At 43.1% G+C, this 20,042-nt stretch overlaps 2 protein-coding genes across 4 annotated transcripts; both read right to left on the bottom strand.

Moving 5' to 3' along the window:
• Positions 1 to 500: 500 nt before the first annotated feature.
• tor4aa (torsin family 4, member Aa) lies at positions 501 to 7,366 on the bottom strand. 2 transcript variants are annotated; one of them, XM_079179359.1, is made up of 4 exons: positions 7,246 to 7,366; positions 7,037 to 7,100; positions 4,506 to 4,973; positions 501 to 3,426 (listed from the first exon to the last, which is right to left on the bottom strand). In XM_079179359.1, the coding sequence occupies exons 3-4, from the start codon at positions 4,971 to 4,973 to the stop codon at positions 2,593 to 2,595; spliced, it is 1,302 nt and encodes a 433-aa protein (XP_079035485.1). In that variant the 5' UTR covers positions 7,037 to 7,100; positions 7,246 to 7,366; the 3' UTR covers positions 501 to 2,592. The 2 variants fall into 2 exon arrangements, with proteins under 2 accessions (XP_079035485.1, XP_079035486.1); XM_079179360.1 differs by lacking the exon at positions 7,037 to 7,100 and having other exon boundaries at positions 7,246 to 7,349.
• Positions 7,367 to 7,752: 386 nt separating this feature from the next.
• brap (BRCA1 associated protein) lies at positions 7,753 to 20,016 on the bottom strand. 2 transcript variants are annotated; one of them, XM_079179352.1, is made up of 13 exons: positions 19,678 to 20,016; positions 18,920 to 19,081; positions 18,539 to 18,761; positions 18,225 to 18,414; positions 17,718 to 17,831; positions 17,358 to 17,506; positions 16,804 to 16,879; positions 16,357 to 16,495; positions 16,060 to 16,169; positions 15,886 to 15,975; positions 15,698 to 15,801; positions 13,937 to 14,076; positions 7,753 to 11,253 (listed from the first exon to the last, which is right to left on the bottom strand). In XM_079179352.1, exons 1-13 carry the CDS (start codon positions 19,754 to 19,756, stop codon positions 11,018 to 11,020), a joined length of 1,812 nt encoding a protein of 603 aa, XP_079035478.1. In that variant the 5' UTR covers positions 19,757 to 20,016; the 3' UTR covers positions 7,753 to 11,017. The 2 variants fall into 2 exon arrangements, with proteins under 2 accessions (XP_079035478.1, XP_079035479.1); XM_079179353.1 differs by having other exon boundaries at positions 18,539 to 18,755.
• Between the last annotated feature and the right edge of the window lie 26 nt (positions 20,017 to 20,042).

Genomic DNA, 20,042 nt, shown 5'->3' with positions numbered 1-20,042 from the left:
ATCTTATTCTACGTATAGAATAATACTAATGATATTAGAGTAGTCTTTATCTGCCACTGTGCAGCATTCAAATGTTGATTTGAAACGTTCTAAATAAAGCTTTTAACTATTCGGTACAGCCTTAATTATTTGACGTGTATAGTTTTATCTCCACTTACTCGCCTTTTCTGGAGCTTTAACCACATCTCATGTCCTTCTTTGCTCAGTTGTTGTGGTCATCTGCAGAACAAGTTAAAGATAAAAAGCTGGTAACCGGAGCCTGAGTACGAGTTAGATAAAATACACTTAATCGTAAAAGAGTGATGAGAAAATCAATACCACTCTCATGTCTGTACTCTAAATATAAAGCTGCAGCCTGTAGCTGGTTAGCTTAGCTTAGCATAAAGACTGGAAGTAGGGGTAAACAGCTAGCCTGTCTCTGTCCAAAGTTACAAAACTCCCTTTGTCATGTTTGTTGAATCTGAACACTAACTGATGTGTAAAAATAGCACGTTGTGGTTTTAGACAGGCTAGCTGTTTTCAGTCTTTATGCTAAGCTAAGCTAACCAGCTACTGGCTTTAGCTTTAGGTTTACCATACAGACATGAACGTTGGGGATCTTCTCATCTAACTCTCGGGGAAAACAATAAATAAGCATATCTCCCAAAATGTCAAACTTTTTCCTTCAAGATTTCTTTTTTTTTTTTGTCAAATAAAAAAGCTCCACGAAATCTCACAGCCGTGTTTAAATGGTGTCTTTAATTTCAAGGCACTCACTTCACATTAAAGTTTATATCAGCAATATTTGGACTGTAAGATACCTGAATACAGGACATTAACATATTCATGACTCATTAAATCTCAATAAAATATAATGTAATATGTGTAGTATGCAGAACTATTTAATAAATACAATTACTGTTATGTTTAAGTAAATCCACATTGTAGATTCTTTAGAAATATCTCAGATTCTGCATCACATTTGACATTTCTGACAAAAAAAACAACTTCTAATTGTCCTGAAACGTGTGTAAGTAATACATTACAGATACATGAACTTCCCCTCATTACCTGAATGAATATTGGATTTACTCGTCTCCTACCGTTTCTGGTTGAGCTGACAAATACGTAGTATTTGTGATATATGCAAAGGGTTAAAGGGTCAGTTTGCACAAATCATAAACATATATATATATATTTTCTATTAACTCTAGTGGTGTCTCGCCGTCGACACAGTTTTGTCTCAGGATTTTAAATATCCATCTCTGAGATTTCTAAAGTTTGCAGATTTGTGAGTCTGTACTTAGTCTTAAGTTAGCGAACCTCAGCATGCTATCTCCCATGTTTAACATCTTACTTTGGCATGTTAGCAAGCTAGCATCGGCTAATTAGCACTAAACACAAAGCACAGCCGAGACCGATTGGAATGTCGTTAATTTTGCAGGTATTTGGTCATAAACCAAAGTATTGGGCACATTAAAGGTTTGACCTGATGATGGCGCTATATGAAAGGTTAAGGGATCTACAAAGCTATTACAATTCATCCTGAGGGGAACATGAATATCTGTACAAACGTTCATGCCAATCCATCCAATAGTTGCAGAGATTATTCACTCAAAAATAAAACATGTTAACTTGTTTGTAGGACTAAATAAAAAGGTTACAATCCTAAGGATTCATCCTCTGAGGACCTTGAATAATTGTACGATATTTCATAGCAACCAATCTTATTATTGCTGAGACATTTTACTCAAAACCACAAATGACAACCTCAGGGTGGCGCTAGATCAAAAGTCAGATGATCAGCAAAGTCATTAGGATTCATCCTCTGGGGAACATGAATGTCTGTACAAACGTTCATGCCAATCCATCCAATAATTGCTGAGATGATTCACTCAAAAACAAAATGTGTTAAGTTGTTTGTAGGACTAAATGAAAGGTCAGAGGGTCGATGAAATCAAAAGGATGAAACCTCTGAGGACCTTGATATTTCATAGCAATCCATCTTATTGTTGCTGAGACATTTCACTCAAAACCACAAATGTCAACCTCTCGGTGGCGCTAGGTTAAAAATCAGATGATCACCAAAGTCATTAGGATTCATCCTCTGGGGAACATGAATGTTTGTACAAAACTTTCATGCCAATCCATCCAATAGTTGCAGATATATCTCAGTCTCGACCAACCGACGGACCAAACAACATCGCCATCCCAAGATGATCGACAGATTTTGTCATTGAAGAAATAGTCCCGATAAAAACTGCATTAATGTTTTAAAACTAAATCCCATTTACCTCCATGGTCTAAAAAACCTGGTGAAATAAAACCTAAACTATCTGCAGGAATAGGTTTCGGGGTTTTTTCATAATTTGGGTGAACTGTCCCTTTAAGGATTGTTTGTGTGCGTTTTTTAAACCTCTTCACAGGATTCACGCCATATTTCCCACAACAGAGCCGAACGTCTCCAGCATCCTTTTTTCTTCTTCTCATTCTTACAAAACTGCTCTTGAAAGCTGTGGCTCCGAGTTGAGTCATTCAAGTTTCATAAACCCCGAGAACCTCAACTCACTTCTTCATGCTTTCAAGAATGTGAAACATTTCCCGCAGAGGATCTCACAGCAGGTTGACCTTCGCCACCACTTGCTTGCAGCCCGTCTTGGAGTATTCGTGCCCCCCGACCTCGGGGTAATATCCAACCTCCCCCGCCAGGCGCTCTATGTTGGTATGGTCCGGGTAGAACCCCTCCCGGGTCATTTCATCCAGGAAGCACTCCATCACGTGACTTTTCTCCAAAAGGCCTAGAGGTAAGACGTCCGCCTCCGTCCACAGCGGGTGAAGCTTCTCCAGAGAGTTGCGTAATATCGGAGTCAGCTCTTTCACCAGGTTGCTCGTGGAGATGCTCGAGGAGTTGTGCAGCATGTGCTTGGTAATGTGCGCGTGACCCAGGTTGCTCAGCAGCAGGTAGACGGCGTTCAGGTACTCGTTGGACCGCTTGATCGCCACGAGCTGCAGCAGCGCGTCCAGGATCTCGCCGTGCATGTGCTCGGCCTCGTCGAAGACGAAGAGCGGGATCTTCTCCTCCTCCTCGGCCCGCTCGACCATCTCCGAGATGAGCGCGGCGAGGTCGCGGGCGCACCGCAGGGCGTCGGCCTCCTGGGGGCAGTGGTGGAGGACGTAGTACTGCAGCACCAGCGTCTCCCCGACCACGGAGCGGAAGTGTCCCGCCAGGAGGCGTCCCAGGTGGCTCTTGCCCACTCCGCTGGGGCCGTGCAGGGACACCACCAGGGGCTTGTTGTGGACGTAGGTGGACAGGTAGTCCTTCAGGTGGGACAGCAGACCGTCCACCGCTCCCTGCTGCCCAAACACCTCTCTCCTCAGCGTCTTCTCCAGCCCCTCCAGGTCGTACCTGAGAACGTGGTCATCTAGGTTCTCTATGGCGTTGTACACCTGGAAAGAAACAGATATGAATATACAGTATATGCCGTAGCTGAGTCCCAGTTCAGTTAGTATAAAACAGTAAATAAGTCGAACAGAAAACAACACTTTGTCAATCAGACTGCAACTTTAAAAAGTAATCTTTCAAAAAAAGTTAGAGAGTTGAGAAGATTGATACCACACATGACTGTACCGTAAACATGAAGCTACACCCAGCGGCCGGTTAGCTTAGCTTAGCATAAAGACTGGAAGCAGTTAGCTGGCTCTGCTTTAAAAAGGTAACAGAATCTGCTCCTGTCAAGCTCATTATATTTAGTTTGTTAAATTCACACAGAAACTGAAGTGTAAAACCGGTTCGTGGCGTAGTTCCTTTGTAACCTAGCGTTAGCTTTTTACTTCTGCTCATTGTATTCACGCTTCAAAAATCACAAAAGTGGTGTTCATTTGAGTAGATTATCTTGCTGAACAAAACGTGTAAATATTATAAATGTTCCAGTTCGATGCTAACTTCCTGTTGGACTACAAAAGTACATCATCTCGTCATCTCATTTAGCCACTTGTTAGCAACCGTCATTGCCTAACAAGTGCCTTTACTGAGGTAACAAATCAAGAGAGAAGTAGAGTCATTTTCTCATAGACTTCGATACAATCAGAGGAGTCGCCCCCTGGTGGACACTAGAGAGAATGCGGCTTTAAGACTTCAGCATCGGCTTCACTCGGCGGAACAGGAGGTTGCCACCTGGTTGCGCCACACTATGATGCCTCGTCATTGCTTTTTGTTTTGTTTTATGACATCAGCAAACTGCAACACATTTGGAACCGTTGAGAAATGTTTGTTATTCATAAAGCCGTGAGATACTTACAACAACCGAGCAGTCAGAAACACCTTAAGGCTGGATTAACTCAACAAAGAGGCCCCGAGTTATGAATGAATGAGCAGTGGGAGCCGAGACAGACTCAAGAATTTCAGTAATGATGCATGACTCACGTAGACCTGAAATACATTTTTAGTGAACAAACAATGACATGGCCCGGCATGTTTGGTCTATATTTACACCCTGCGTCGTCACACAGGTGTTAGCTCCTTTTACCTGGACGAAGACGATGGCGAAGAGCAGGTAGAGGCAGTACTTGGCTCGGCTTTGCTCCTGCTTTGGAGGGGCCCGCCGCCTCCCTCTGTTGGGATACAACACCCCTTTCCTCCTCCTCCTCTTCTTCTTCTGGGGGACGGAGGACGTCGACGACAGGGTGGAGGAGAACGGCGTGAGTCCGTCGAAGGTGAAGATCTTGGGACTGGTTTTCGACGGCACCCCTGCGGGGTTCCCGTCCGCCCCGAGCCCCAGCAGGGACAACTCCTGACGCCTCTTCTTCATGGCCCGGTACTTCTGTTTGATGCGGACGACGGCGCGCAGAGACGAGGAGAAGCTGGACAAACTGAGGACAGGACTGTCCCTGAGCGTTTCGTCTCGGTCTCCTTCGCCGTCCAACTCCGTGTCCATCTCTCCCTCAACCTCTCCCTCCGTTTGAGAGGCCGAGGTGCTGCTGTCTTGGTCGCTCATCTGCAGAGAGAAAGCAGCTATTATATACACATATATAAAAGCTCAACGGCCGGGTTTGACCTCCGAGGAAGGAGAATATCCTTTTTTGGGACCCTCAGAATTTACTCTTTGCAGATGATGTGCCTCTATTGGCTCCATCAACGTGGAACCGGGGCGGTTTGCAGCAGAGTTTGGAGAGGCACGGACGAGAGTTGGTACCTCCCTAAAATCTTAAGTCATGGTTCTGAGCCGGAAAACGGTAGATCGCACCCTCCGGGTTCGGGAGTGAGTCATTGCCCCAAGCGAGGAAGTTCAAAGTATCTCTTGATGACGAGTGATGGTAGAATGTGTGAGATGGACAGGTGGCGTTTTTGCTGTCGCCATCTTGGATCTAGAACATAAGTGACCATATCTGGACTGAGGAGGAGTGACGTAGAGACGCCGTACACGTCTCTGGTAGAGACCTGTCAATCACTGTGTAGCCCCGCCCTAAAGCATCCCCTGCTTTATGGTCTGTGTGACTCTAAATGGACCATCATTTACTAAATGAACATCATGCTGTATTGAAGAAGACTTGAAACTAGAGATTGAGACCATAAACTCATGTTTACAATGTTTACTGAGGTAATAAATCAAGAGAGAAGTAGAGTCATTTTCTCATAGACTTCTATACAACCAGAGGAGTCGCCCCCTGGTGGACACTAGAGAGAATGCAGCTTTAACACATGAAGCTGTATGTATATATATGTATATATATATAAGTAATAAAAATGAGCTCCAACTTTATCAGCTGTAACCGTAAAGTGCTTAACATTTTTCAGCACTACTTAGACAGTACTTTTAGATTGTATTACTTCTTTAACCTCTGTTAACCAGCCCTCCTTATTTCATCAACATCAGTTTGTTCTTATGACCACAGACTGATGTTAAAATGCTTCGTCATGCTTCAGAGCATTAGCTTTCCTTCAGCTACTTCCTCTTGTCTGTCGGGGAAAGATTGCTTCACAGTAAAATATCAGTAACTTGTGAGGAAAATAGAGAAGCTTTTTTTTTTTAGATTTATGACTGAAGACACGGTGAGTGGTTTCTGGGCGGTGTTGCAATAACTGCAGCCGAAGCCAAGTTCCTAAGCAGATAAGATAAGATTTCTTTAAAGATGCTAACGCCTCAGCTGTCGTTTTTGTTTTTGATAACATCTATTATGTTCTGCTTCATCTGCCGTTAATCACACTTCATTTTTAAACATGTTAACATAGTTTCCAGGCACGGAGCTGCTTGTTTTCCCTTCAAACATGATATTCAAATCAAAGTGATAATTACTTTGGAAATGTTCCTGCAGAAAGAAGGAAGTGCAGTTCAGTCAGGAACATTCACTGGCCCGTGCTGCACAAAAGGGAGCTTTGTAACAGCGTTGACGTGCATCATTAACTCAATAGACGTTTTGCAAACAGTGACGGCAAAATACATTCGTGCAGCTTTTAAATAAAGTTGTAGTTGCACATTTCTGACTTCAGTTACAGAGTGAAGTTCTTCACCTTTGTTGAATTATCGTCAATTCATTCAAATAAAGTCTGAAGAATTCTGCAAAATGACAGATGGAAGGTGTGAAATGGAGCCGGTTACACATCTGTGTTTTAAAACATGCAGCGTGAGTTACAGAAAAAGGAGGAACTATCAGTTAGACCCAGAAAGAAGGAGGTCAGCCTAAAATAAACTAAATGTGTGAAATACAAACGTAACACAATCAATACTGCAGTTAGTCATACATTCTGGTATTATTGTTCCTGTGCCACAGCTGGGAGGAGGAACAAGAAAACAATGGGACTGTGATCACAGTGGGATGTTCTTCTTGGCTCAAAGGCAGCGTCCTTTCTGGTAAACGTATTAAAAAAGTTGTGTGTGTCCAAGCCTCGTTTTTACTTCAGCACAAAAGAATTCAGCGAAGCTCTCACGGGGGAGACGGAGCACAGACAGGATCAGTGGTTTTTTCACATGCACGGACCTGAGAGCACCGGCCGCATTCCAAACATTTTACAGCTCTCTGATGATTTCTGCTCTGTGTTTAAAAGAAGAAATAAGAATACCTCTTTTGTGAGCTTTTCTCTCTCCAGAGTTCTTTGTGAGCTTTGTCCGCAAAAACAATTGCAGCTGAGACACAAACAGAAGAGACACAAGTTAAGTCTGTTAGAAGCTTTCTCACACAGGTAGTGAATTACTGCCTCACACAGAGCAGACGGGAACGAGAGGTGAAGTAAAACTAAATAAAACATAGAAGAAAAGAGTGTTTTCTTACCTCTGATGTGGCTCAAATGTTCTAACTTGAGTGCAGCTTTAGTCCAAAGCTCGGAGAGCAGAGAGCCCCACACAGGAAGAAACCCTCCTCTCCGACTATCTCACCTCCAAATCCTGTTCTCAGCAGCTGCTGGCTCCGCCTCTTTCTTCCTCTTCTATTCTCTCGTTCTCTCGTTCTCTCGTTCCACTTTCTGCTCTGACACTTTACACCACGCCGGCTTTATTCTGCAGCATATCCACTTTCACACACACCACCACAGCTCAAATCCACTTTCACTGCTTTTCTTTTTCACGTTTTTTTAAATCATCTTTACAGATAAATGAATGTATTAATATATTAATTCAACAATTGCATATTCATCTGCATAAAAAAGAAAAGCATAACAACCTTTTTAGTGAAGTTTATTAATAATTTGAGTGTTTCCTTTTGGTGTCAACCAGATCTCACCACATACTAAAACACGTAACACTGCTTTTGTGGTTGTTTCTGACTTATTTATGCAGGAAACGTGTAAACTTCTGTGACTCCAGCGGTAACTACAGTAAGTACATTCACTCGGTACAATGATGGTTTGCAGATTGATGCTTCGTTCGTGTTCATAAACCAGTGAAGATGAAGTCAGACAGAAGACTTTCTGCTGCATATTTTTCCGCTAAGACATGTTTTTTCATGCTCCCGATCATTTTTGAGATTTTGGCCTCCGTGACATGTTTCCTGTCAGACGAGTGGAAAGAAAACATCAAAACTACACGTTCAGGTGTTGGTAACATAGATATGAATATACTGTATTCCATTTCTACCAATAAATACCCCTAAATATTACACACTGGCCCTTTAAGTTTGATGAAATTAAGAGTCAAACGTGAGAGGATTGAGTGGACGAGTCTTTAGGGGATGCATTCAGAGCTGGAAATTAAAAAACGACATCAGCAACTATTTTGATGATCTTTATTTTTCTGCTTTAAGCTGCTTTTTCCACTTCTGATAGGACGGGAAAGTGAATATATTTGGAGTTTCGGACAGAAAAAGCTATTTAAATAGTGTCAAACTGATTCATTTTAGAACATTGTTTAAAAAAAAAGACAATAAATTGAAAAGTGACAGCGAGCTGCAGCTGTTTGTGTGGGTGTACAGACTGCACTATGGATATAAATAGAAATGCAAAGAGGTGTGGCAAACATTTGAATACTGCATCATTTCCCTACAACAAAGTGTGAAAATAAAACCACGGGCAAGCCGAGCAACACATCTACCCAACCAGGCTACGAGAGTCACGTCCACAGAAACCGCCTGATCACGATTTACAGAAATAAAGACGAGTGTGTAGCTGGCGTGAAGAGGAACAGGAAGCACGCATCATCCTCCGAGCCTCCGTACACAGTTTACCTTCAACAAGCTGCTGGAAGTAAACTGTTAACGTTGGAGGAGCGATTAGTCATACGTGACGGCGTCCTCGGGGACAGATGTGGCCGTTTGTTTTCTTTAGAGCGACACATTAAAAAGGTGTTTGTGTCTATTAACTGTGATCTGACCAGCGTGTGGATCACTTTCACACCTCGGAACAACTTTAGGAAACAATTTAGTCAAATGTTGGAGCCAACAAAGAAAAATGGCAAAAAAATAGTTGATCAGACTCAGACTCAGACTCAGACTCAGACTCAGACACACACACACACACACACACACACACACACACACACACACACACACACACACACACACACACACACACACACACACACACACACACACACACACACACACACACACACACACACACACTAAAGTGACAGTTGCTCTCTGGCACGTCTGATAAAAACTTCGGTTCCGTTTCTCTTCTTTATTAAAAAAAAGAAACATTTCAGCGTTTTGTAAATAACTCACTTATTTGTTTTTCTTGCCGAGAATTAGACGAGAAGATCGATACCACTCATGCATCTGTGAATATAAAGCTACGCCACGACAGTTAGCTTAGCATAGAAACAAGAGACGAGCCGTTTCCCCCCCCACTTCCAGTTTTTGTGCTAAGCTAAGCTAACAGCTGTTTTTTGAGTGATTAAAATTGTTTACGACTGAAGAACGGGTGGAAAACGTTATTTTCAGGTTAATCTTTTTAAGTTCTTGATTCTTTTTTGTCTTTTTGTTTGTGAAACGGGTTAAAAAAAAGTTTTCTTAAGATAATTTAAGAAAAGATAATTGTTTTTGACAACAAGGGAAAGTTTCTCCAGGGTGATTTAAAAAAGATAATTAAATAATGCAAAGACGTGACATTCATGTTACAAAACGTGAACACGAGGGACGCGGTGAACTTGTGGCCAAAATGAGTATTACAACAACAAACACCTTTCTCTCCCGTTTTACAGAAAGAGAAAACATTAAAGAACTTAGAAAATAATTCTGGCAAACCTTTTTTTTCACCTGTTTTTTAAGTCATAAACAGATGAGAAAACAATTAAAATCTGATTATTTTCTTCTCATTTTCCCCCTCAGGGCTTCTGTACTTAGCGTCTATTTCTCAAAAAGCGACTCGTTTTTCTACCTGTCGTGAAAATGACTTTAAGAGCAAATTGTTTAACAAAAACACAAAGACGTCCGTCTGAATTAAGGCCTTTCGGGTCGATCTAAAGCTTTCACGTGAACATTCTGCAGGTTAAAACGTTTCACTACGTAACAAACAAAATGCACAAATGCTTAAAAAAAGGAGTGAATAGAAACGCCGACATGTCGCCGTACCTTTCAGGTCTCGTAGGTCAATGTTTCCACGGTGAGCTTTGAATCACGTCTCTCACAGTGAGCTTCATCAGCGGCTCCCAACAGAACGAGAGGAACACGGATTTAGATCCTTTACTGAAGTGAAAGAACACAAAGCTGTAGAAATACTGCAGTACAAGTACAAGTCCTGCAGCCAGAATCTAGAAGTATTAGCAGCAAAATGTACTTGAAAGTATCAAAAGTACAAGTACTCTCTACATTGAATTATTGATTATTAATGATGCATTAAGATGTACGGAGCGTTTTAATGTGGCGCTAAATTTAACCTTTGAACCTAAATCATATTATTTATTAGTTTTTAATTGAGTTTTTGTAATTGATAAATGTTTTGTCCAAAATATTCATAATATAATTATTTAAATAAAAAAAACAGCAAATTCTCATATTTGAGAAGCTCGAATATTATTTTACCTAAAAAAAAGTTACAAAGAAAATTACAACATAATTTCTACTGAAACAGAGTATAAAGTTTAAAGTAGTACAAGATGGAAGTACTTAAGTATTATTTTATGATACTTGTACCAAACTTAAGTGCGGTACTTGAGTAAAAGTACAGCTGATCAGTACTATGCTGCAATATTTGAATCATAATTTCTTTGAGCTACTTCTGAACCGTTCAGGTACTTCCTGGTACACGCAGTAGTACTCTCTGTGGTACAAGTACCTGGATGTAAAGCTTCCTGCTCCCCCTACAGGCTGTGAAAGGGTTTCAGGAAACATTCTGATCTCACATGTAAAAGAAACAAATCTTTACATTCAAACAGACTTTATGAGAAGATGTTAAACTGGGAACAAATGAACATAATTCTGACTGTTTTAACGATTTATATTCTTAGTTTTTGTCTGTAAAGATCCTCCAGCGTCATCCACTCTTCTGCAGCTACATCAAGGAAAGGCGGGAAACTGTGCAGCTAAATATTTAGTCTCTTCTTTCAAGAAGTTGAGGCCTTTGAGTCACTTAGTCCGATAGTTTTCTCGCAGCTTATTTTAAGTCAGTGTTTTACTTCCTCTTCCTGCCTCGGCCCCGCCTCCCTCTGCCGGAGGAGCAGGAGGGGCCTCCTCCCGCTCCTCCGGCGGCGGCGTCCGACGGGCTGGCCCCGATGTTGATCTGTCCCTCCTGGATCTCGCTGCGAGCCTCCGGGGGAAGGTGTTCGATCTGCTGCTGAGCCTCCAGGTAGAACATGACGTCCCGCAGCTGCTCCTGCAGCTCCGATATCGCCCCGTCCTTGTGCTCGCCTGCAGGGGAACACGGGGAAGACACTTTAAAGACACCGGGCCGTAAACCTTAGAGAAGTCGTATTTAACTCCCAGAGCATGTCTTCTTCTTTAGAGGAAGATTTCTTAAAACATACAATTTACCTTTTGGCCATTTAGTAGACATCGAACACAAACGTTGTGCGTTTGAGTTGACCGGAGGAGAGCTAGTTAGCATTAGCAGCACTGGAGCCGTTGACTTACGTCACGATGCGTTGAGGCTCCAGTCAGTAAAAATGAGAATCGGGGGATTTATTGAGTTTTTCAAATGGATTTTAAGCTATTTTGGAGAGAAGACGGCAACTCGCATCAAAAACAATCTACTAATATATATCACTGCAGGTAAGAGGGTGAATCTGGATTGTTGATTTTATGGTGTACTGTCCCTTTAAGTGGATGCGACGTCCTGAATATTCAGAAGTTTTGACTTCTGTTGATGTTTTGCGACACAGAAAAGTTGCTCAAAGACGGAAAAAATAAAAACACGATCGAAACAAGAATAAGATAAATTTATAGAGATCTTAGAAAACAAAAGAAAAACTATAAACATTCATTTCAGATGAGCTGAAGCCGCTATAAATCATATTTTAAACGTCACCTTTTAACACACAAGTATTACTCAATATTACTTCTCTATTCTAGTTTCTATTATCAGGAACTGCAGTTATTTCATTTATTTCCCTCTTATTGCTTTTCTACTCGATTTTGTGTCTGTATTACTTCTTTTACACTTAATAATTGTTACTCTATCGTTCATATATGTTCCATTTTTATTCTCACGCTCGGCACAATAATTTACTTCAGGATTAATAAAGTTCTATCTTATCTTAGATATGGAGTCTAAAACGTGTGAACCCTCCTGCTGATGGTTAATGAGCCGTTTAATGCAGACTGAGGAGGTGAAACTGAAGACATGAAGAAGTCTGCAGCTGAAGGACGTCAGATTCCAAAACTGGAGCTCAGAAATAACAAATGTTTGTTTGTTTGTTTGTGTTCGTCGGTGAACAAACAGCAGAGATCAGAAACACGAGGAGCTGAAGTTTGTCTTCTCTTTCATTGGATTATTACAGAAAATAATCTCTGTGTCAAACAATGGTTTATATTCATGTGTTCATCAAGATAATCGTCACAAATGAACTCTACTGAGTAAAAGGCTTTCTTTAAAGTCCACCTGCCAGAGACCACAGAGCAGAATAGCTCTGAAGCTAACTGGGACATTTACATCGAGGTGGAAGCGTTCCTGGTGTATTAATAAATAAAATAACAGTCCGTCTCTAACTGAAGTAAAGCCGACCTGCTGAACTCATCTTTGTAGAAGGAAATGTCTAAATCTCTGTTGAGTCACTTCCTCTTAACGTGATCTTTAGAGAACAAACAGTCTGGATTTATTTACACAAAGTGTTGATTTAACTCGACCGAGAGAAGCTAACGGACGTCTGAAGAACCACAACGAGCCTTCACTCCGACTACAGCCGCCTACAAACTCAACCAGAACAGAAGGGAACATAAAAGCACAGTATATATATATACATATACACACACACATATGTATATATATATATACACATACACACACAGTGGTTATGTTACGGCACTAACTGAGTCTCCTCCACATAAACAGAGAGCTCGTGGATGAGGATCTTTTGTTTGAAGCGTCCTCGGGGCTGAAGGCTGAGGAATAATACAGGTCCGTCCAAACTGAGGAGAGAAAACTTTCCGTTCAACCTCTGCGCTGACATTCAGGTCGCCCTCAGGCAGAAAGACGAAACCTCAGAATGTTTGAGAGCAAACGCTGCTCTGCAGACGTTCCCACAAACACACGGTTAGAAAGATGAATTAAATAAACTTTATCTGACTCGCACCAGACGGACTGAAGCTGATTTAACGTCGTCTACGTGCAGAATGTGACTCCAGCGTTTTTGTTAATAATCCACAAATATTCTGAGTATAGATGAGGAAGTGATCTCAAAGAATAACCCGACTTCCTTCAGGAACATTCTGAATGTCTACCAGCCGAGCGTCGGCATGAACGGTGTCATGAAATAAACCAGCAGCAACTCTAACGAGTAGAGACGTCTTACTTTAATGGATCTGTGTCGGATCGAATACACCGGATTAAATGAGTGACTCAGCAAAAACGCTTCGTCTGGCACAACGAGGGAAATCACAGCCTGCAGCTCCAACAGCGTCACAGCTACACGCTGAAGCAGTGAGGATGCATTTTGGGGCTTATTAGTGATTATCTGCAGAGATTTTTGGATTGTTTGACATTTACTCTCTCATTTTATCGATCATAAATACTATAAATAGAGAGAAGATAGATGAAGAGAAACATTTGCATTCTGACACGAGGTGATGATCCAACGGGCAGAAAACTCACTTTAAATCAGGAGATCATTAGTGCTGCGGAGAAGATATTCTAGGATTAAAATAACAGAAGTACACAAACAAAAACACCTTCTGAAGGAAACTGAACACGTATAAAACACGAGTTCTGTTTCTTTCACTTGTTGTGTTGCTGAAAAAGAAAATAAGAAAGTTCTACACTGATGTATCACCGTCGTTTGGAGCGAATCTTCCACCATCATTCATGAGTTTATACCAGCATCCCTCCTCCTCCTCCTCCTCCTCCTCCTCCTCCCCCTCCTCCTCCTCCTCCACTCACCGCTCTCCTTTCCTTTGCGTTCCTCCTCTACCAGCTGGGACTGCAGCTGCGTCTGATTGGCTCTCAGACAGCGGTTCATCTCCTGCTCCTCCTTCAGCTCCTGGCTCAGCTTCACTACTCGAGTGTGCAGCTGAGTGCACCTGAGCACAAGAAACGCACAATCAGCAAAAAAAAACACACAATCAGCTGTATGTTGGCACAAAGTCTTTACAGTAAAACCTGTATTTTTGGAGCTCTTCCTGTAGTTTCCCTTTAATAAAACATTTTCACAGCAGACGTTTTGAGTTGTGATAACAAGAGAAAAACTGATCATTTTAATGATGAGTCAGCGTGCAGCGAATACCGAATGACACACCTGAATAATGTCGATAACTAAACCTGTTGTGACACGTTTCCTGTTGTGACATGTTGTGACATGTTGTGTCATGTTGTGACAGGCTTTACTTTCCGCTGGTGAAAACAAAGCTCCATTGTTGCACAGAAACACTGATATGATCTAATCTTGATTTATATCTCAAACCTTTAATCCCACCTGATGAGCCGTGATTCATCGTGACGATTAAAGAAAACAAGAGAGAGTAACGGGGTTTCTGGGCGGTGAGATCACATTCTTTCCAGAGACCCGTTAACGTTTCCAGGGTAAAATATTTGGGAGGGGCCAAATGTTTGTGTTTGTCTGTTTGCACAGAAACATACGCGGTGTCGTTTGTGAGGGATTTAAGTTTTAAAGCGCTCCTAGCATGGATATTATATGTTACAGTGTGTTTACTTGTAAGAGTTTAGACCAAGAAGTAATCTCATCATCAGAGGTAATTTCATGCTGTAAGAGGAAGGTGTGAGGAGTGTACTGGAAGCGGGGGTTTGGCGAATCAAAGGAACTGGCCCCAAGAATGTAAGGAGGTGTCTGCCAGCGGGGGTTGGAACGAAGCTGGCTGATCTAGGTGAGAAGAACAGAACAATGGGTCATCTGCCCAGGAGGGGCTTATTGGATGAGCCAATCACTGAGCTGATCGATAGGCTCAGGAATGTAACTTTGGGGGGACAAAGGGCGGTGAATCCCAGGAGAGAGTCAGACTTCCTTGGGGCCATCCAGTGAACACACCAGTTTGCTGGGTGGCCTGAACGCGGTCTCACATTTATGGAATATTATGTTTGTTTTACTGTCGATAGTGTAATTCAGTTTGCATTTGTTTTGGCTTCTGTTAAGAATATTAAATACTTTTGATTTTGATCTGGACCTGCCGATTCCTGTCCTCCATCAGAATGGGAGCAAAGGGGGGGGGGCTTCTTCTCCTCTGGGCTGCTTTTCAACATGCGGCCTTCCACAGTTCTGAGAGGTTCTGAACCTAACACGTTCTACTTCCCTCTATATGTTAAACGTATTGCGTAACTGTTTGTGAAACGATTTGAGCTGCATTCTGCTTTAATTCAAACGTTAAAGTCGGACTGGATGTGACTGCAGCAGCTTCTCCCACGTTGCTGTTTGAACTGTAAAACTGTCCTTTAAACATTTAAGATGAGTTTTCCTAAGAATTGTCCTCTTTTGCTCTCGAGCCGTCAGATCGATCGGTGAGAAGCTCCACACAGTACGAGGCAGACAAAACAAAGTCAAACTAACAGACAGCAGCCAAACACGTCATCAAGGCAAAGAAGGCCCTGTGAGCGCTTTTCTACCAGAAAGATAAGAATCAACGTCGTGTTCACGGGAAGTATTAATATGTAAATAATAACAGGACGCCACTTCAGTCGCTCTTCACCTACTTCTTCTCGATGCCCTGCTTCTCTTTGCCCATTTCTCCAAACCGTCTCTCCAGGTTGTCGCAGCGCTCCAGAGTCTCCTTGAATTTAACTTTCATGTTGTTTATCTTGAAGAGACGTGAGAGCGATCAGATAAACAAGAAACCAAAACCCAAAAGACTTCAGGAGGAGGCGCTGTGTGCACTCGGTACCTCCTCGGCCGTCTCCTTCTCCAGGTGCACGATCTTGTTCTCCCAGTAGATCCTCTGAGAGTCCAGCTGGCTCGTCAGCAGGTACGAGTACTGCAGACACGGACGACGAGGAGTCGAGTCAGTTATGTGCCGATTCAGCAAAAACAAAAGCAACAATAAAAAGGAAACGCTTACCTCGAGCTGAAGCGCGTCTATCTTCTCGGCGTGGCAGGTGTCTCCCTCACACTCGTACTGCACCATCTTCCCATCGGTCTTGCTGGCCACCAGTCGGTGAACGTAGTTATCTGGAACCACAGAGATCACCGGGAGTCACGAACAAACACTTAAAACACCGTTTATTCAGAAGGGACGGTAGTGATGGAGGTTCTCCTCCACAGTCAGACACCGAAGCTGTTATCTATGATCTCTGCTGCCCTCTAGTGGACAGAACGGACGGCTGAAGACACACAAACACGAGCACAGAGTCGGTACCTCCGGCGTAGTCCCACACCCGGTGGTTGGTGAGCTGCATGGCGTACGTGTGCTGCGTCTCCTCAAAGTGCTTGTAGGCATGCCGGCTGACGTAGCGACCGCAACCGATGTGACCGCAGATCAAACAAATCCACAAGTTCTACGGGGGGAGAGAGGGAGAGGGGGAGAGAGAGAGAGAGAGAGAGAGAGAGAGAGAGAGAGAGAGAGAGAGAGAGAGAGAGAGAGAGAGAGAGAGAGAGAGAGAGAGAGAGAGAGAGAGAGAGAGAGAGAGAGAGAGAGAGAGAGAGAGAGAGAGAGAGAGAGAGAGAGAGAGAGAGAGAGAGAGAGAGAGAGAGAGAGAGAGAGAGAGAGAGAGAGAGAGAGAGAGAGAGAGAGAAGCGTGGGGGTGAGAAAAAAGGTTTAAAGTAAAATAATCTAAAGTTAGCGTGAATTAAAAGATCACGTTACCTCCTGCACGCCACACTCAAAGCACTTGTTCTCTTCCACTGGTTCTGGTGTTTGACAGTATCGACACACAGGACACCTGAAACACACACACAACATATTCATCTATTGTAACACGTGTGTGTGTGTGTGTGTGTGTGTGTGTGTAACAGAAGAATACAAAAACAAAGGTCACATGACATGAAGCCTGGAGAACCAACCAGAGGTGTCAGGTGATTCATGCCTCATGATGCAGAACGGTTCTTATATTACTGGATGATAATAATTGACAGAATAATGTATGAATCACTTTAATGTTGGTGAATGACTTGATATACTGCTGGGTACTTTAATCTATAACCATAGAGCATCATTTATGAGTTGATTTATATTTTGTATAAATAATCGGTTAAATGCAAACAAAGACATTTTTTAGTGTCGTCTCTGGTAGAAAAGAGGTCAAACATCAGCTGATCTCTGAGGTCACACACGTGTGTGTGTGTGTGTGTGTGTGTGTGTGTGTGTGTGTGTGTGTGTGTGTGTGTGTGTGTGTGTGTGTGTGTGTCTACACAACTCACGTGGCGTCGTCCCACCGCTGGAGACACTGGCTGTGGAAGCTGTGGTTGCAGAGAGTGGTGAGGATGCCGTTGACCGACTCGTCCATTCTCTCCAGACACACGGTGCACTTCGGCAGCTCGGTCAGCTCCATCACCGGCAGACTGGCTCCCTGGGGGGGAGGGGGGGGGGGGGGAGACCTGTCAATCACTGTGTAGCCCCGCCCTAAAGCATCCCCTGCTTTATGGTCTGTTTGACTCTAAATGGACCATCATTTACTAAATGATCATCATGCTGCATTGAAGAAGACTTGAAACTAGAGATTGTAACTGTTTAATGACCGACTGGAGCCGCTCTAGTAAATAGTGAGAATCTATCTTTACCTCTTCAGACTTTATGACCTCGGCCCGCTCCACGTAAACCATTTGACACACGGCGTCCTCGATGGAGTTGAACTGGCGTCCGTTACACGCCGTGTAGAAACTGTCTGCGTCGGCCTGAAGACACAAAACAAGAAGAAAATAAAGAATCTGTGAGACATGAAGAGACATAAACCTCTACATACATCACAGAGAGGGACATGTCTGTTCAAGACTAAATAAACCATGAATGTTATTTAATGTTATCAAACACAAAACTAGGAAGTCCAGTTTTCCTCAACTTCCTTTCAGAACCTGAACACAACACAACAGATTTAACTGAACCGTCAAAGCTGAACTGATCTTAAGCTGAAGATATGAGCAGACAGAAGTTAAAACAGACAGAAACCTCCGAAAAACTGCTCTTCAGAGAAAAGGAAGAATGCTGCTGTAAACCTGCCTCCCTGAAACATCGCTTTCATAAAGCTTCACGATGAGACGCAGTTAACCCTGACGGCGCTGGCCCCTCACCTGCGAACAGAACTTGATCAGAACCATGTACTGGTTCGGGGTGGAGTCCCGGATGATCTTCATGTGCTCCATGACGTCGTTAAAAGGCGCCAGCAGCTTCATGAGGTCGTGGCTGGTCATGGTGGCGGGGACGGTCAGGATGCACACCATCGCGCTGCGCCTCACGTCCTCCGTCAGCGACGTCATTTTGCTGCAAAACAAACAAAAAACACCCAGAATGAAGCAGACGGTGACTCACTTGGTCTTGTAGAGGTGTGTGTGTGTGTGTGTGACTCACTTGGTCTTGTAGAGGTGTGTGTGTGTGTGTGACTCACTTGGTCTTGTAGAGGTGCATGATGCCGTGGACGATCTCCACGGACGGGTTCCCGCTGAAGAAGGAGATCTGGTCCGGCAGCTGCTTGGAGGGCGACTCGGGCGACGCGCCGGTCGCCTCGCTGTCGTCCGGTGATGCCTCGGTTCCCTCCAGAACGTCTGCTTCAGCCGGAGGTTCTCCGTCCTGCTCTGATGAACCAGCTTCACCTTCACCTCCTCCTTTATCTCGAGGGGACAGTCAGTAGTTTGCAAACATTATTCAATGTTTAAAGGTTAAAGCTGCTAATAGGTTTAGATATATGTAAACCATCAATGTTAGTCCGTCTCACAATACTGTCTGACTTCCCGTCTCGCAGCTTCAAAGCAGTTCTGCATGTGCGTACCTGGGCCGGGCTCGAAGGTTTCTATGACCATGTCCCCCATCGCTCTGCTGCCAATGTGTTGGTGCAGCACAGCGGCTCGTTCCAGATCCGTCTTTCCACTCAGAGTGTGTTTGGCGACACCGAGAGCTTTCTCCTGCAGCTCCTTCTCCGACATGCCTTCAGCTGGAGGAGAGGAAACGAGTTTCTGTGAGCTCGAACCCCCGAGTATCTATCACCAGAATGCACTTCAAGTATCAGCGTTTTACTATTAAATATGATGCTCCTGCGTTAATGTGTGTGTTGCATGTTAACTCCTTTATATCCTGTTGTCTAGTTTAATCTGCATCAATGCATCAGATTCTATAAGATCATCATGTTTGTCTCTGTCCTGTGAGAACCTTGTATCTCTAAAAAGAACAAACAGCCTGTTACACATAAAGGAACACGTCATCCTTCAGTTTATCATATTCATGTACAATATGTACCTGAGGTGTAGTACAGTACAATATGTACCTCTGAGGTGTAGTACAGTACAATATTTACCTGAGATGTAGTACAGTAAAAAGTACAATATTTACCTGTGAGGTGTAGTGAAGTTAAAAAGTACAATATGTACCTCTGAGGTGTAGTACAGTAAAAAGTACAATATGTACCTCTGAGGTGTAATACAGTAAAATGCAAAACATCAACTAGCTAACTGTTAGGTAGACGGATCTCTGCTCGTTAGCTTCACGGCTAACTCAGCACTACAACAGTGACTCTGAGAAACGTAAACTCACCCGCAGAGTACTGGAAACCTTGAGGAGAAGGAGACTGGTCGGCTAGTTCCAGACGGATAACAACCATAGACACACTCATGTGTTAAAAAAGGAAACGGACACTTTTACAGAGAACAAAACAACCCGAGTGACAGCTAGCTAGCTAAAGCAAGCTAATTAGCTAACAGCTAAAAAACCGTAAAAAAAGGAAGTAAAAGCAAAACGTCTCCTATTCCAGTGACACCAGCCTGTTAGTCATACTGGTTTTGTTTACCAACTATCAACACAAACCTTAATTATGTTGTTTTAATATCTAATACACTGCAGCTGTCCCAACACTTAGCTAGCTTCCTGTCTGTGTATTCACAGCTGTTTCTAGCATGCTG

This window comes from Pholis gunnellus (assembly GCF_910591455.1).
Source record: "Pholis gunnellus genome assembly, chromosome: 18".
Lineage (NCBI taxonomy): Eukaryota > Metazoa > Chordata > Actinopteri > Perciformes > Pholidae > Pholis > Pholis gunnellus.
The sequence above is the reverse complement of the archived record's forward strand: the minus strand, read 5'-3'. Positions and strand labels throughout refer to the sequence as shown.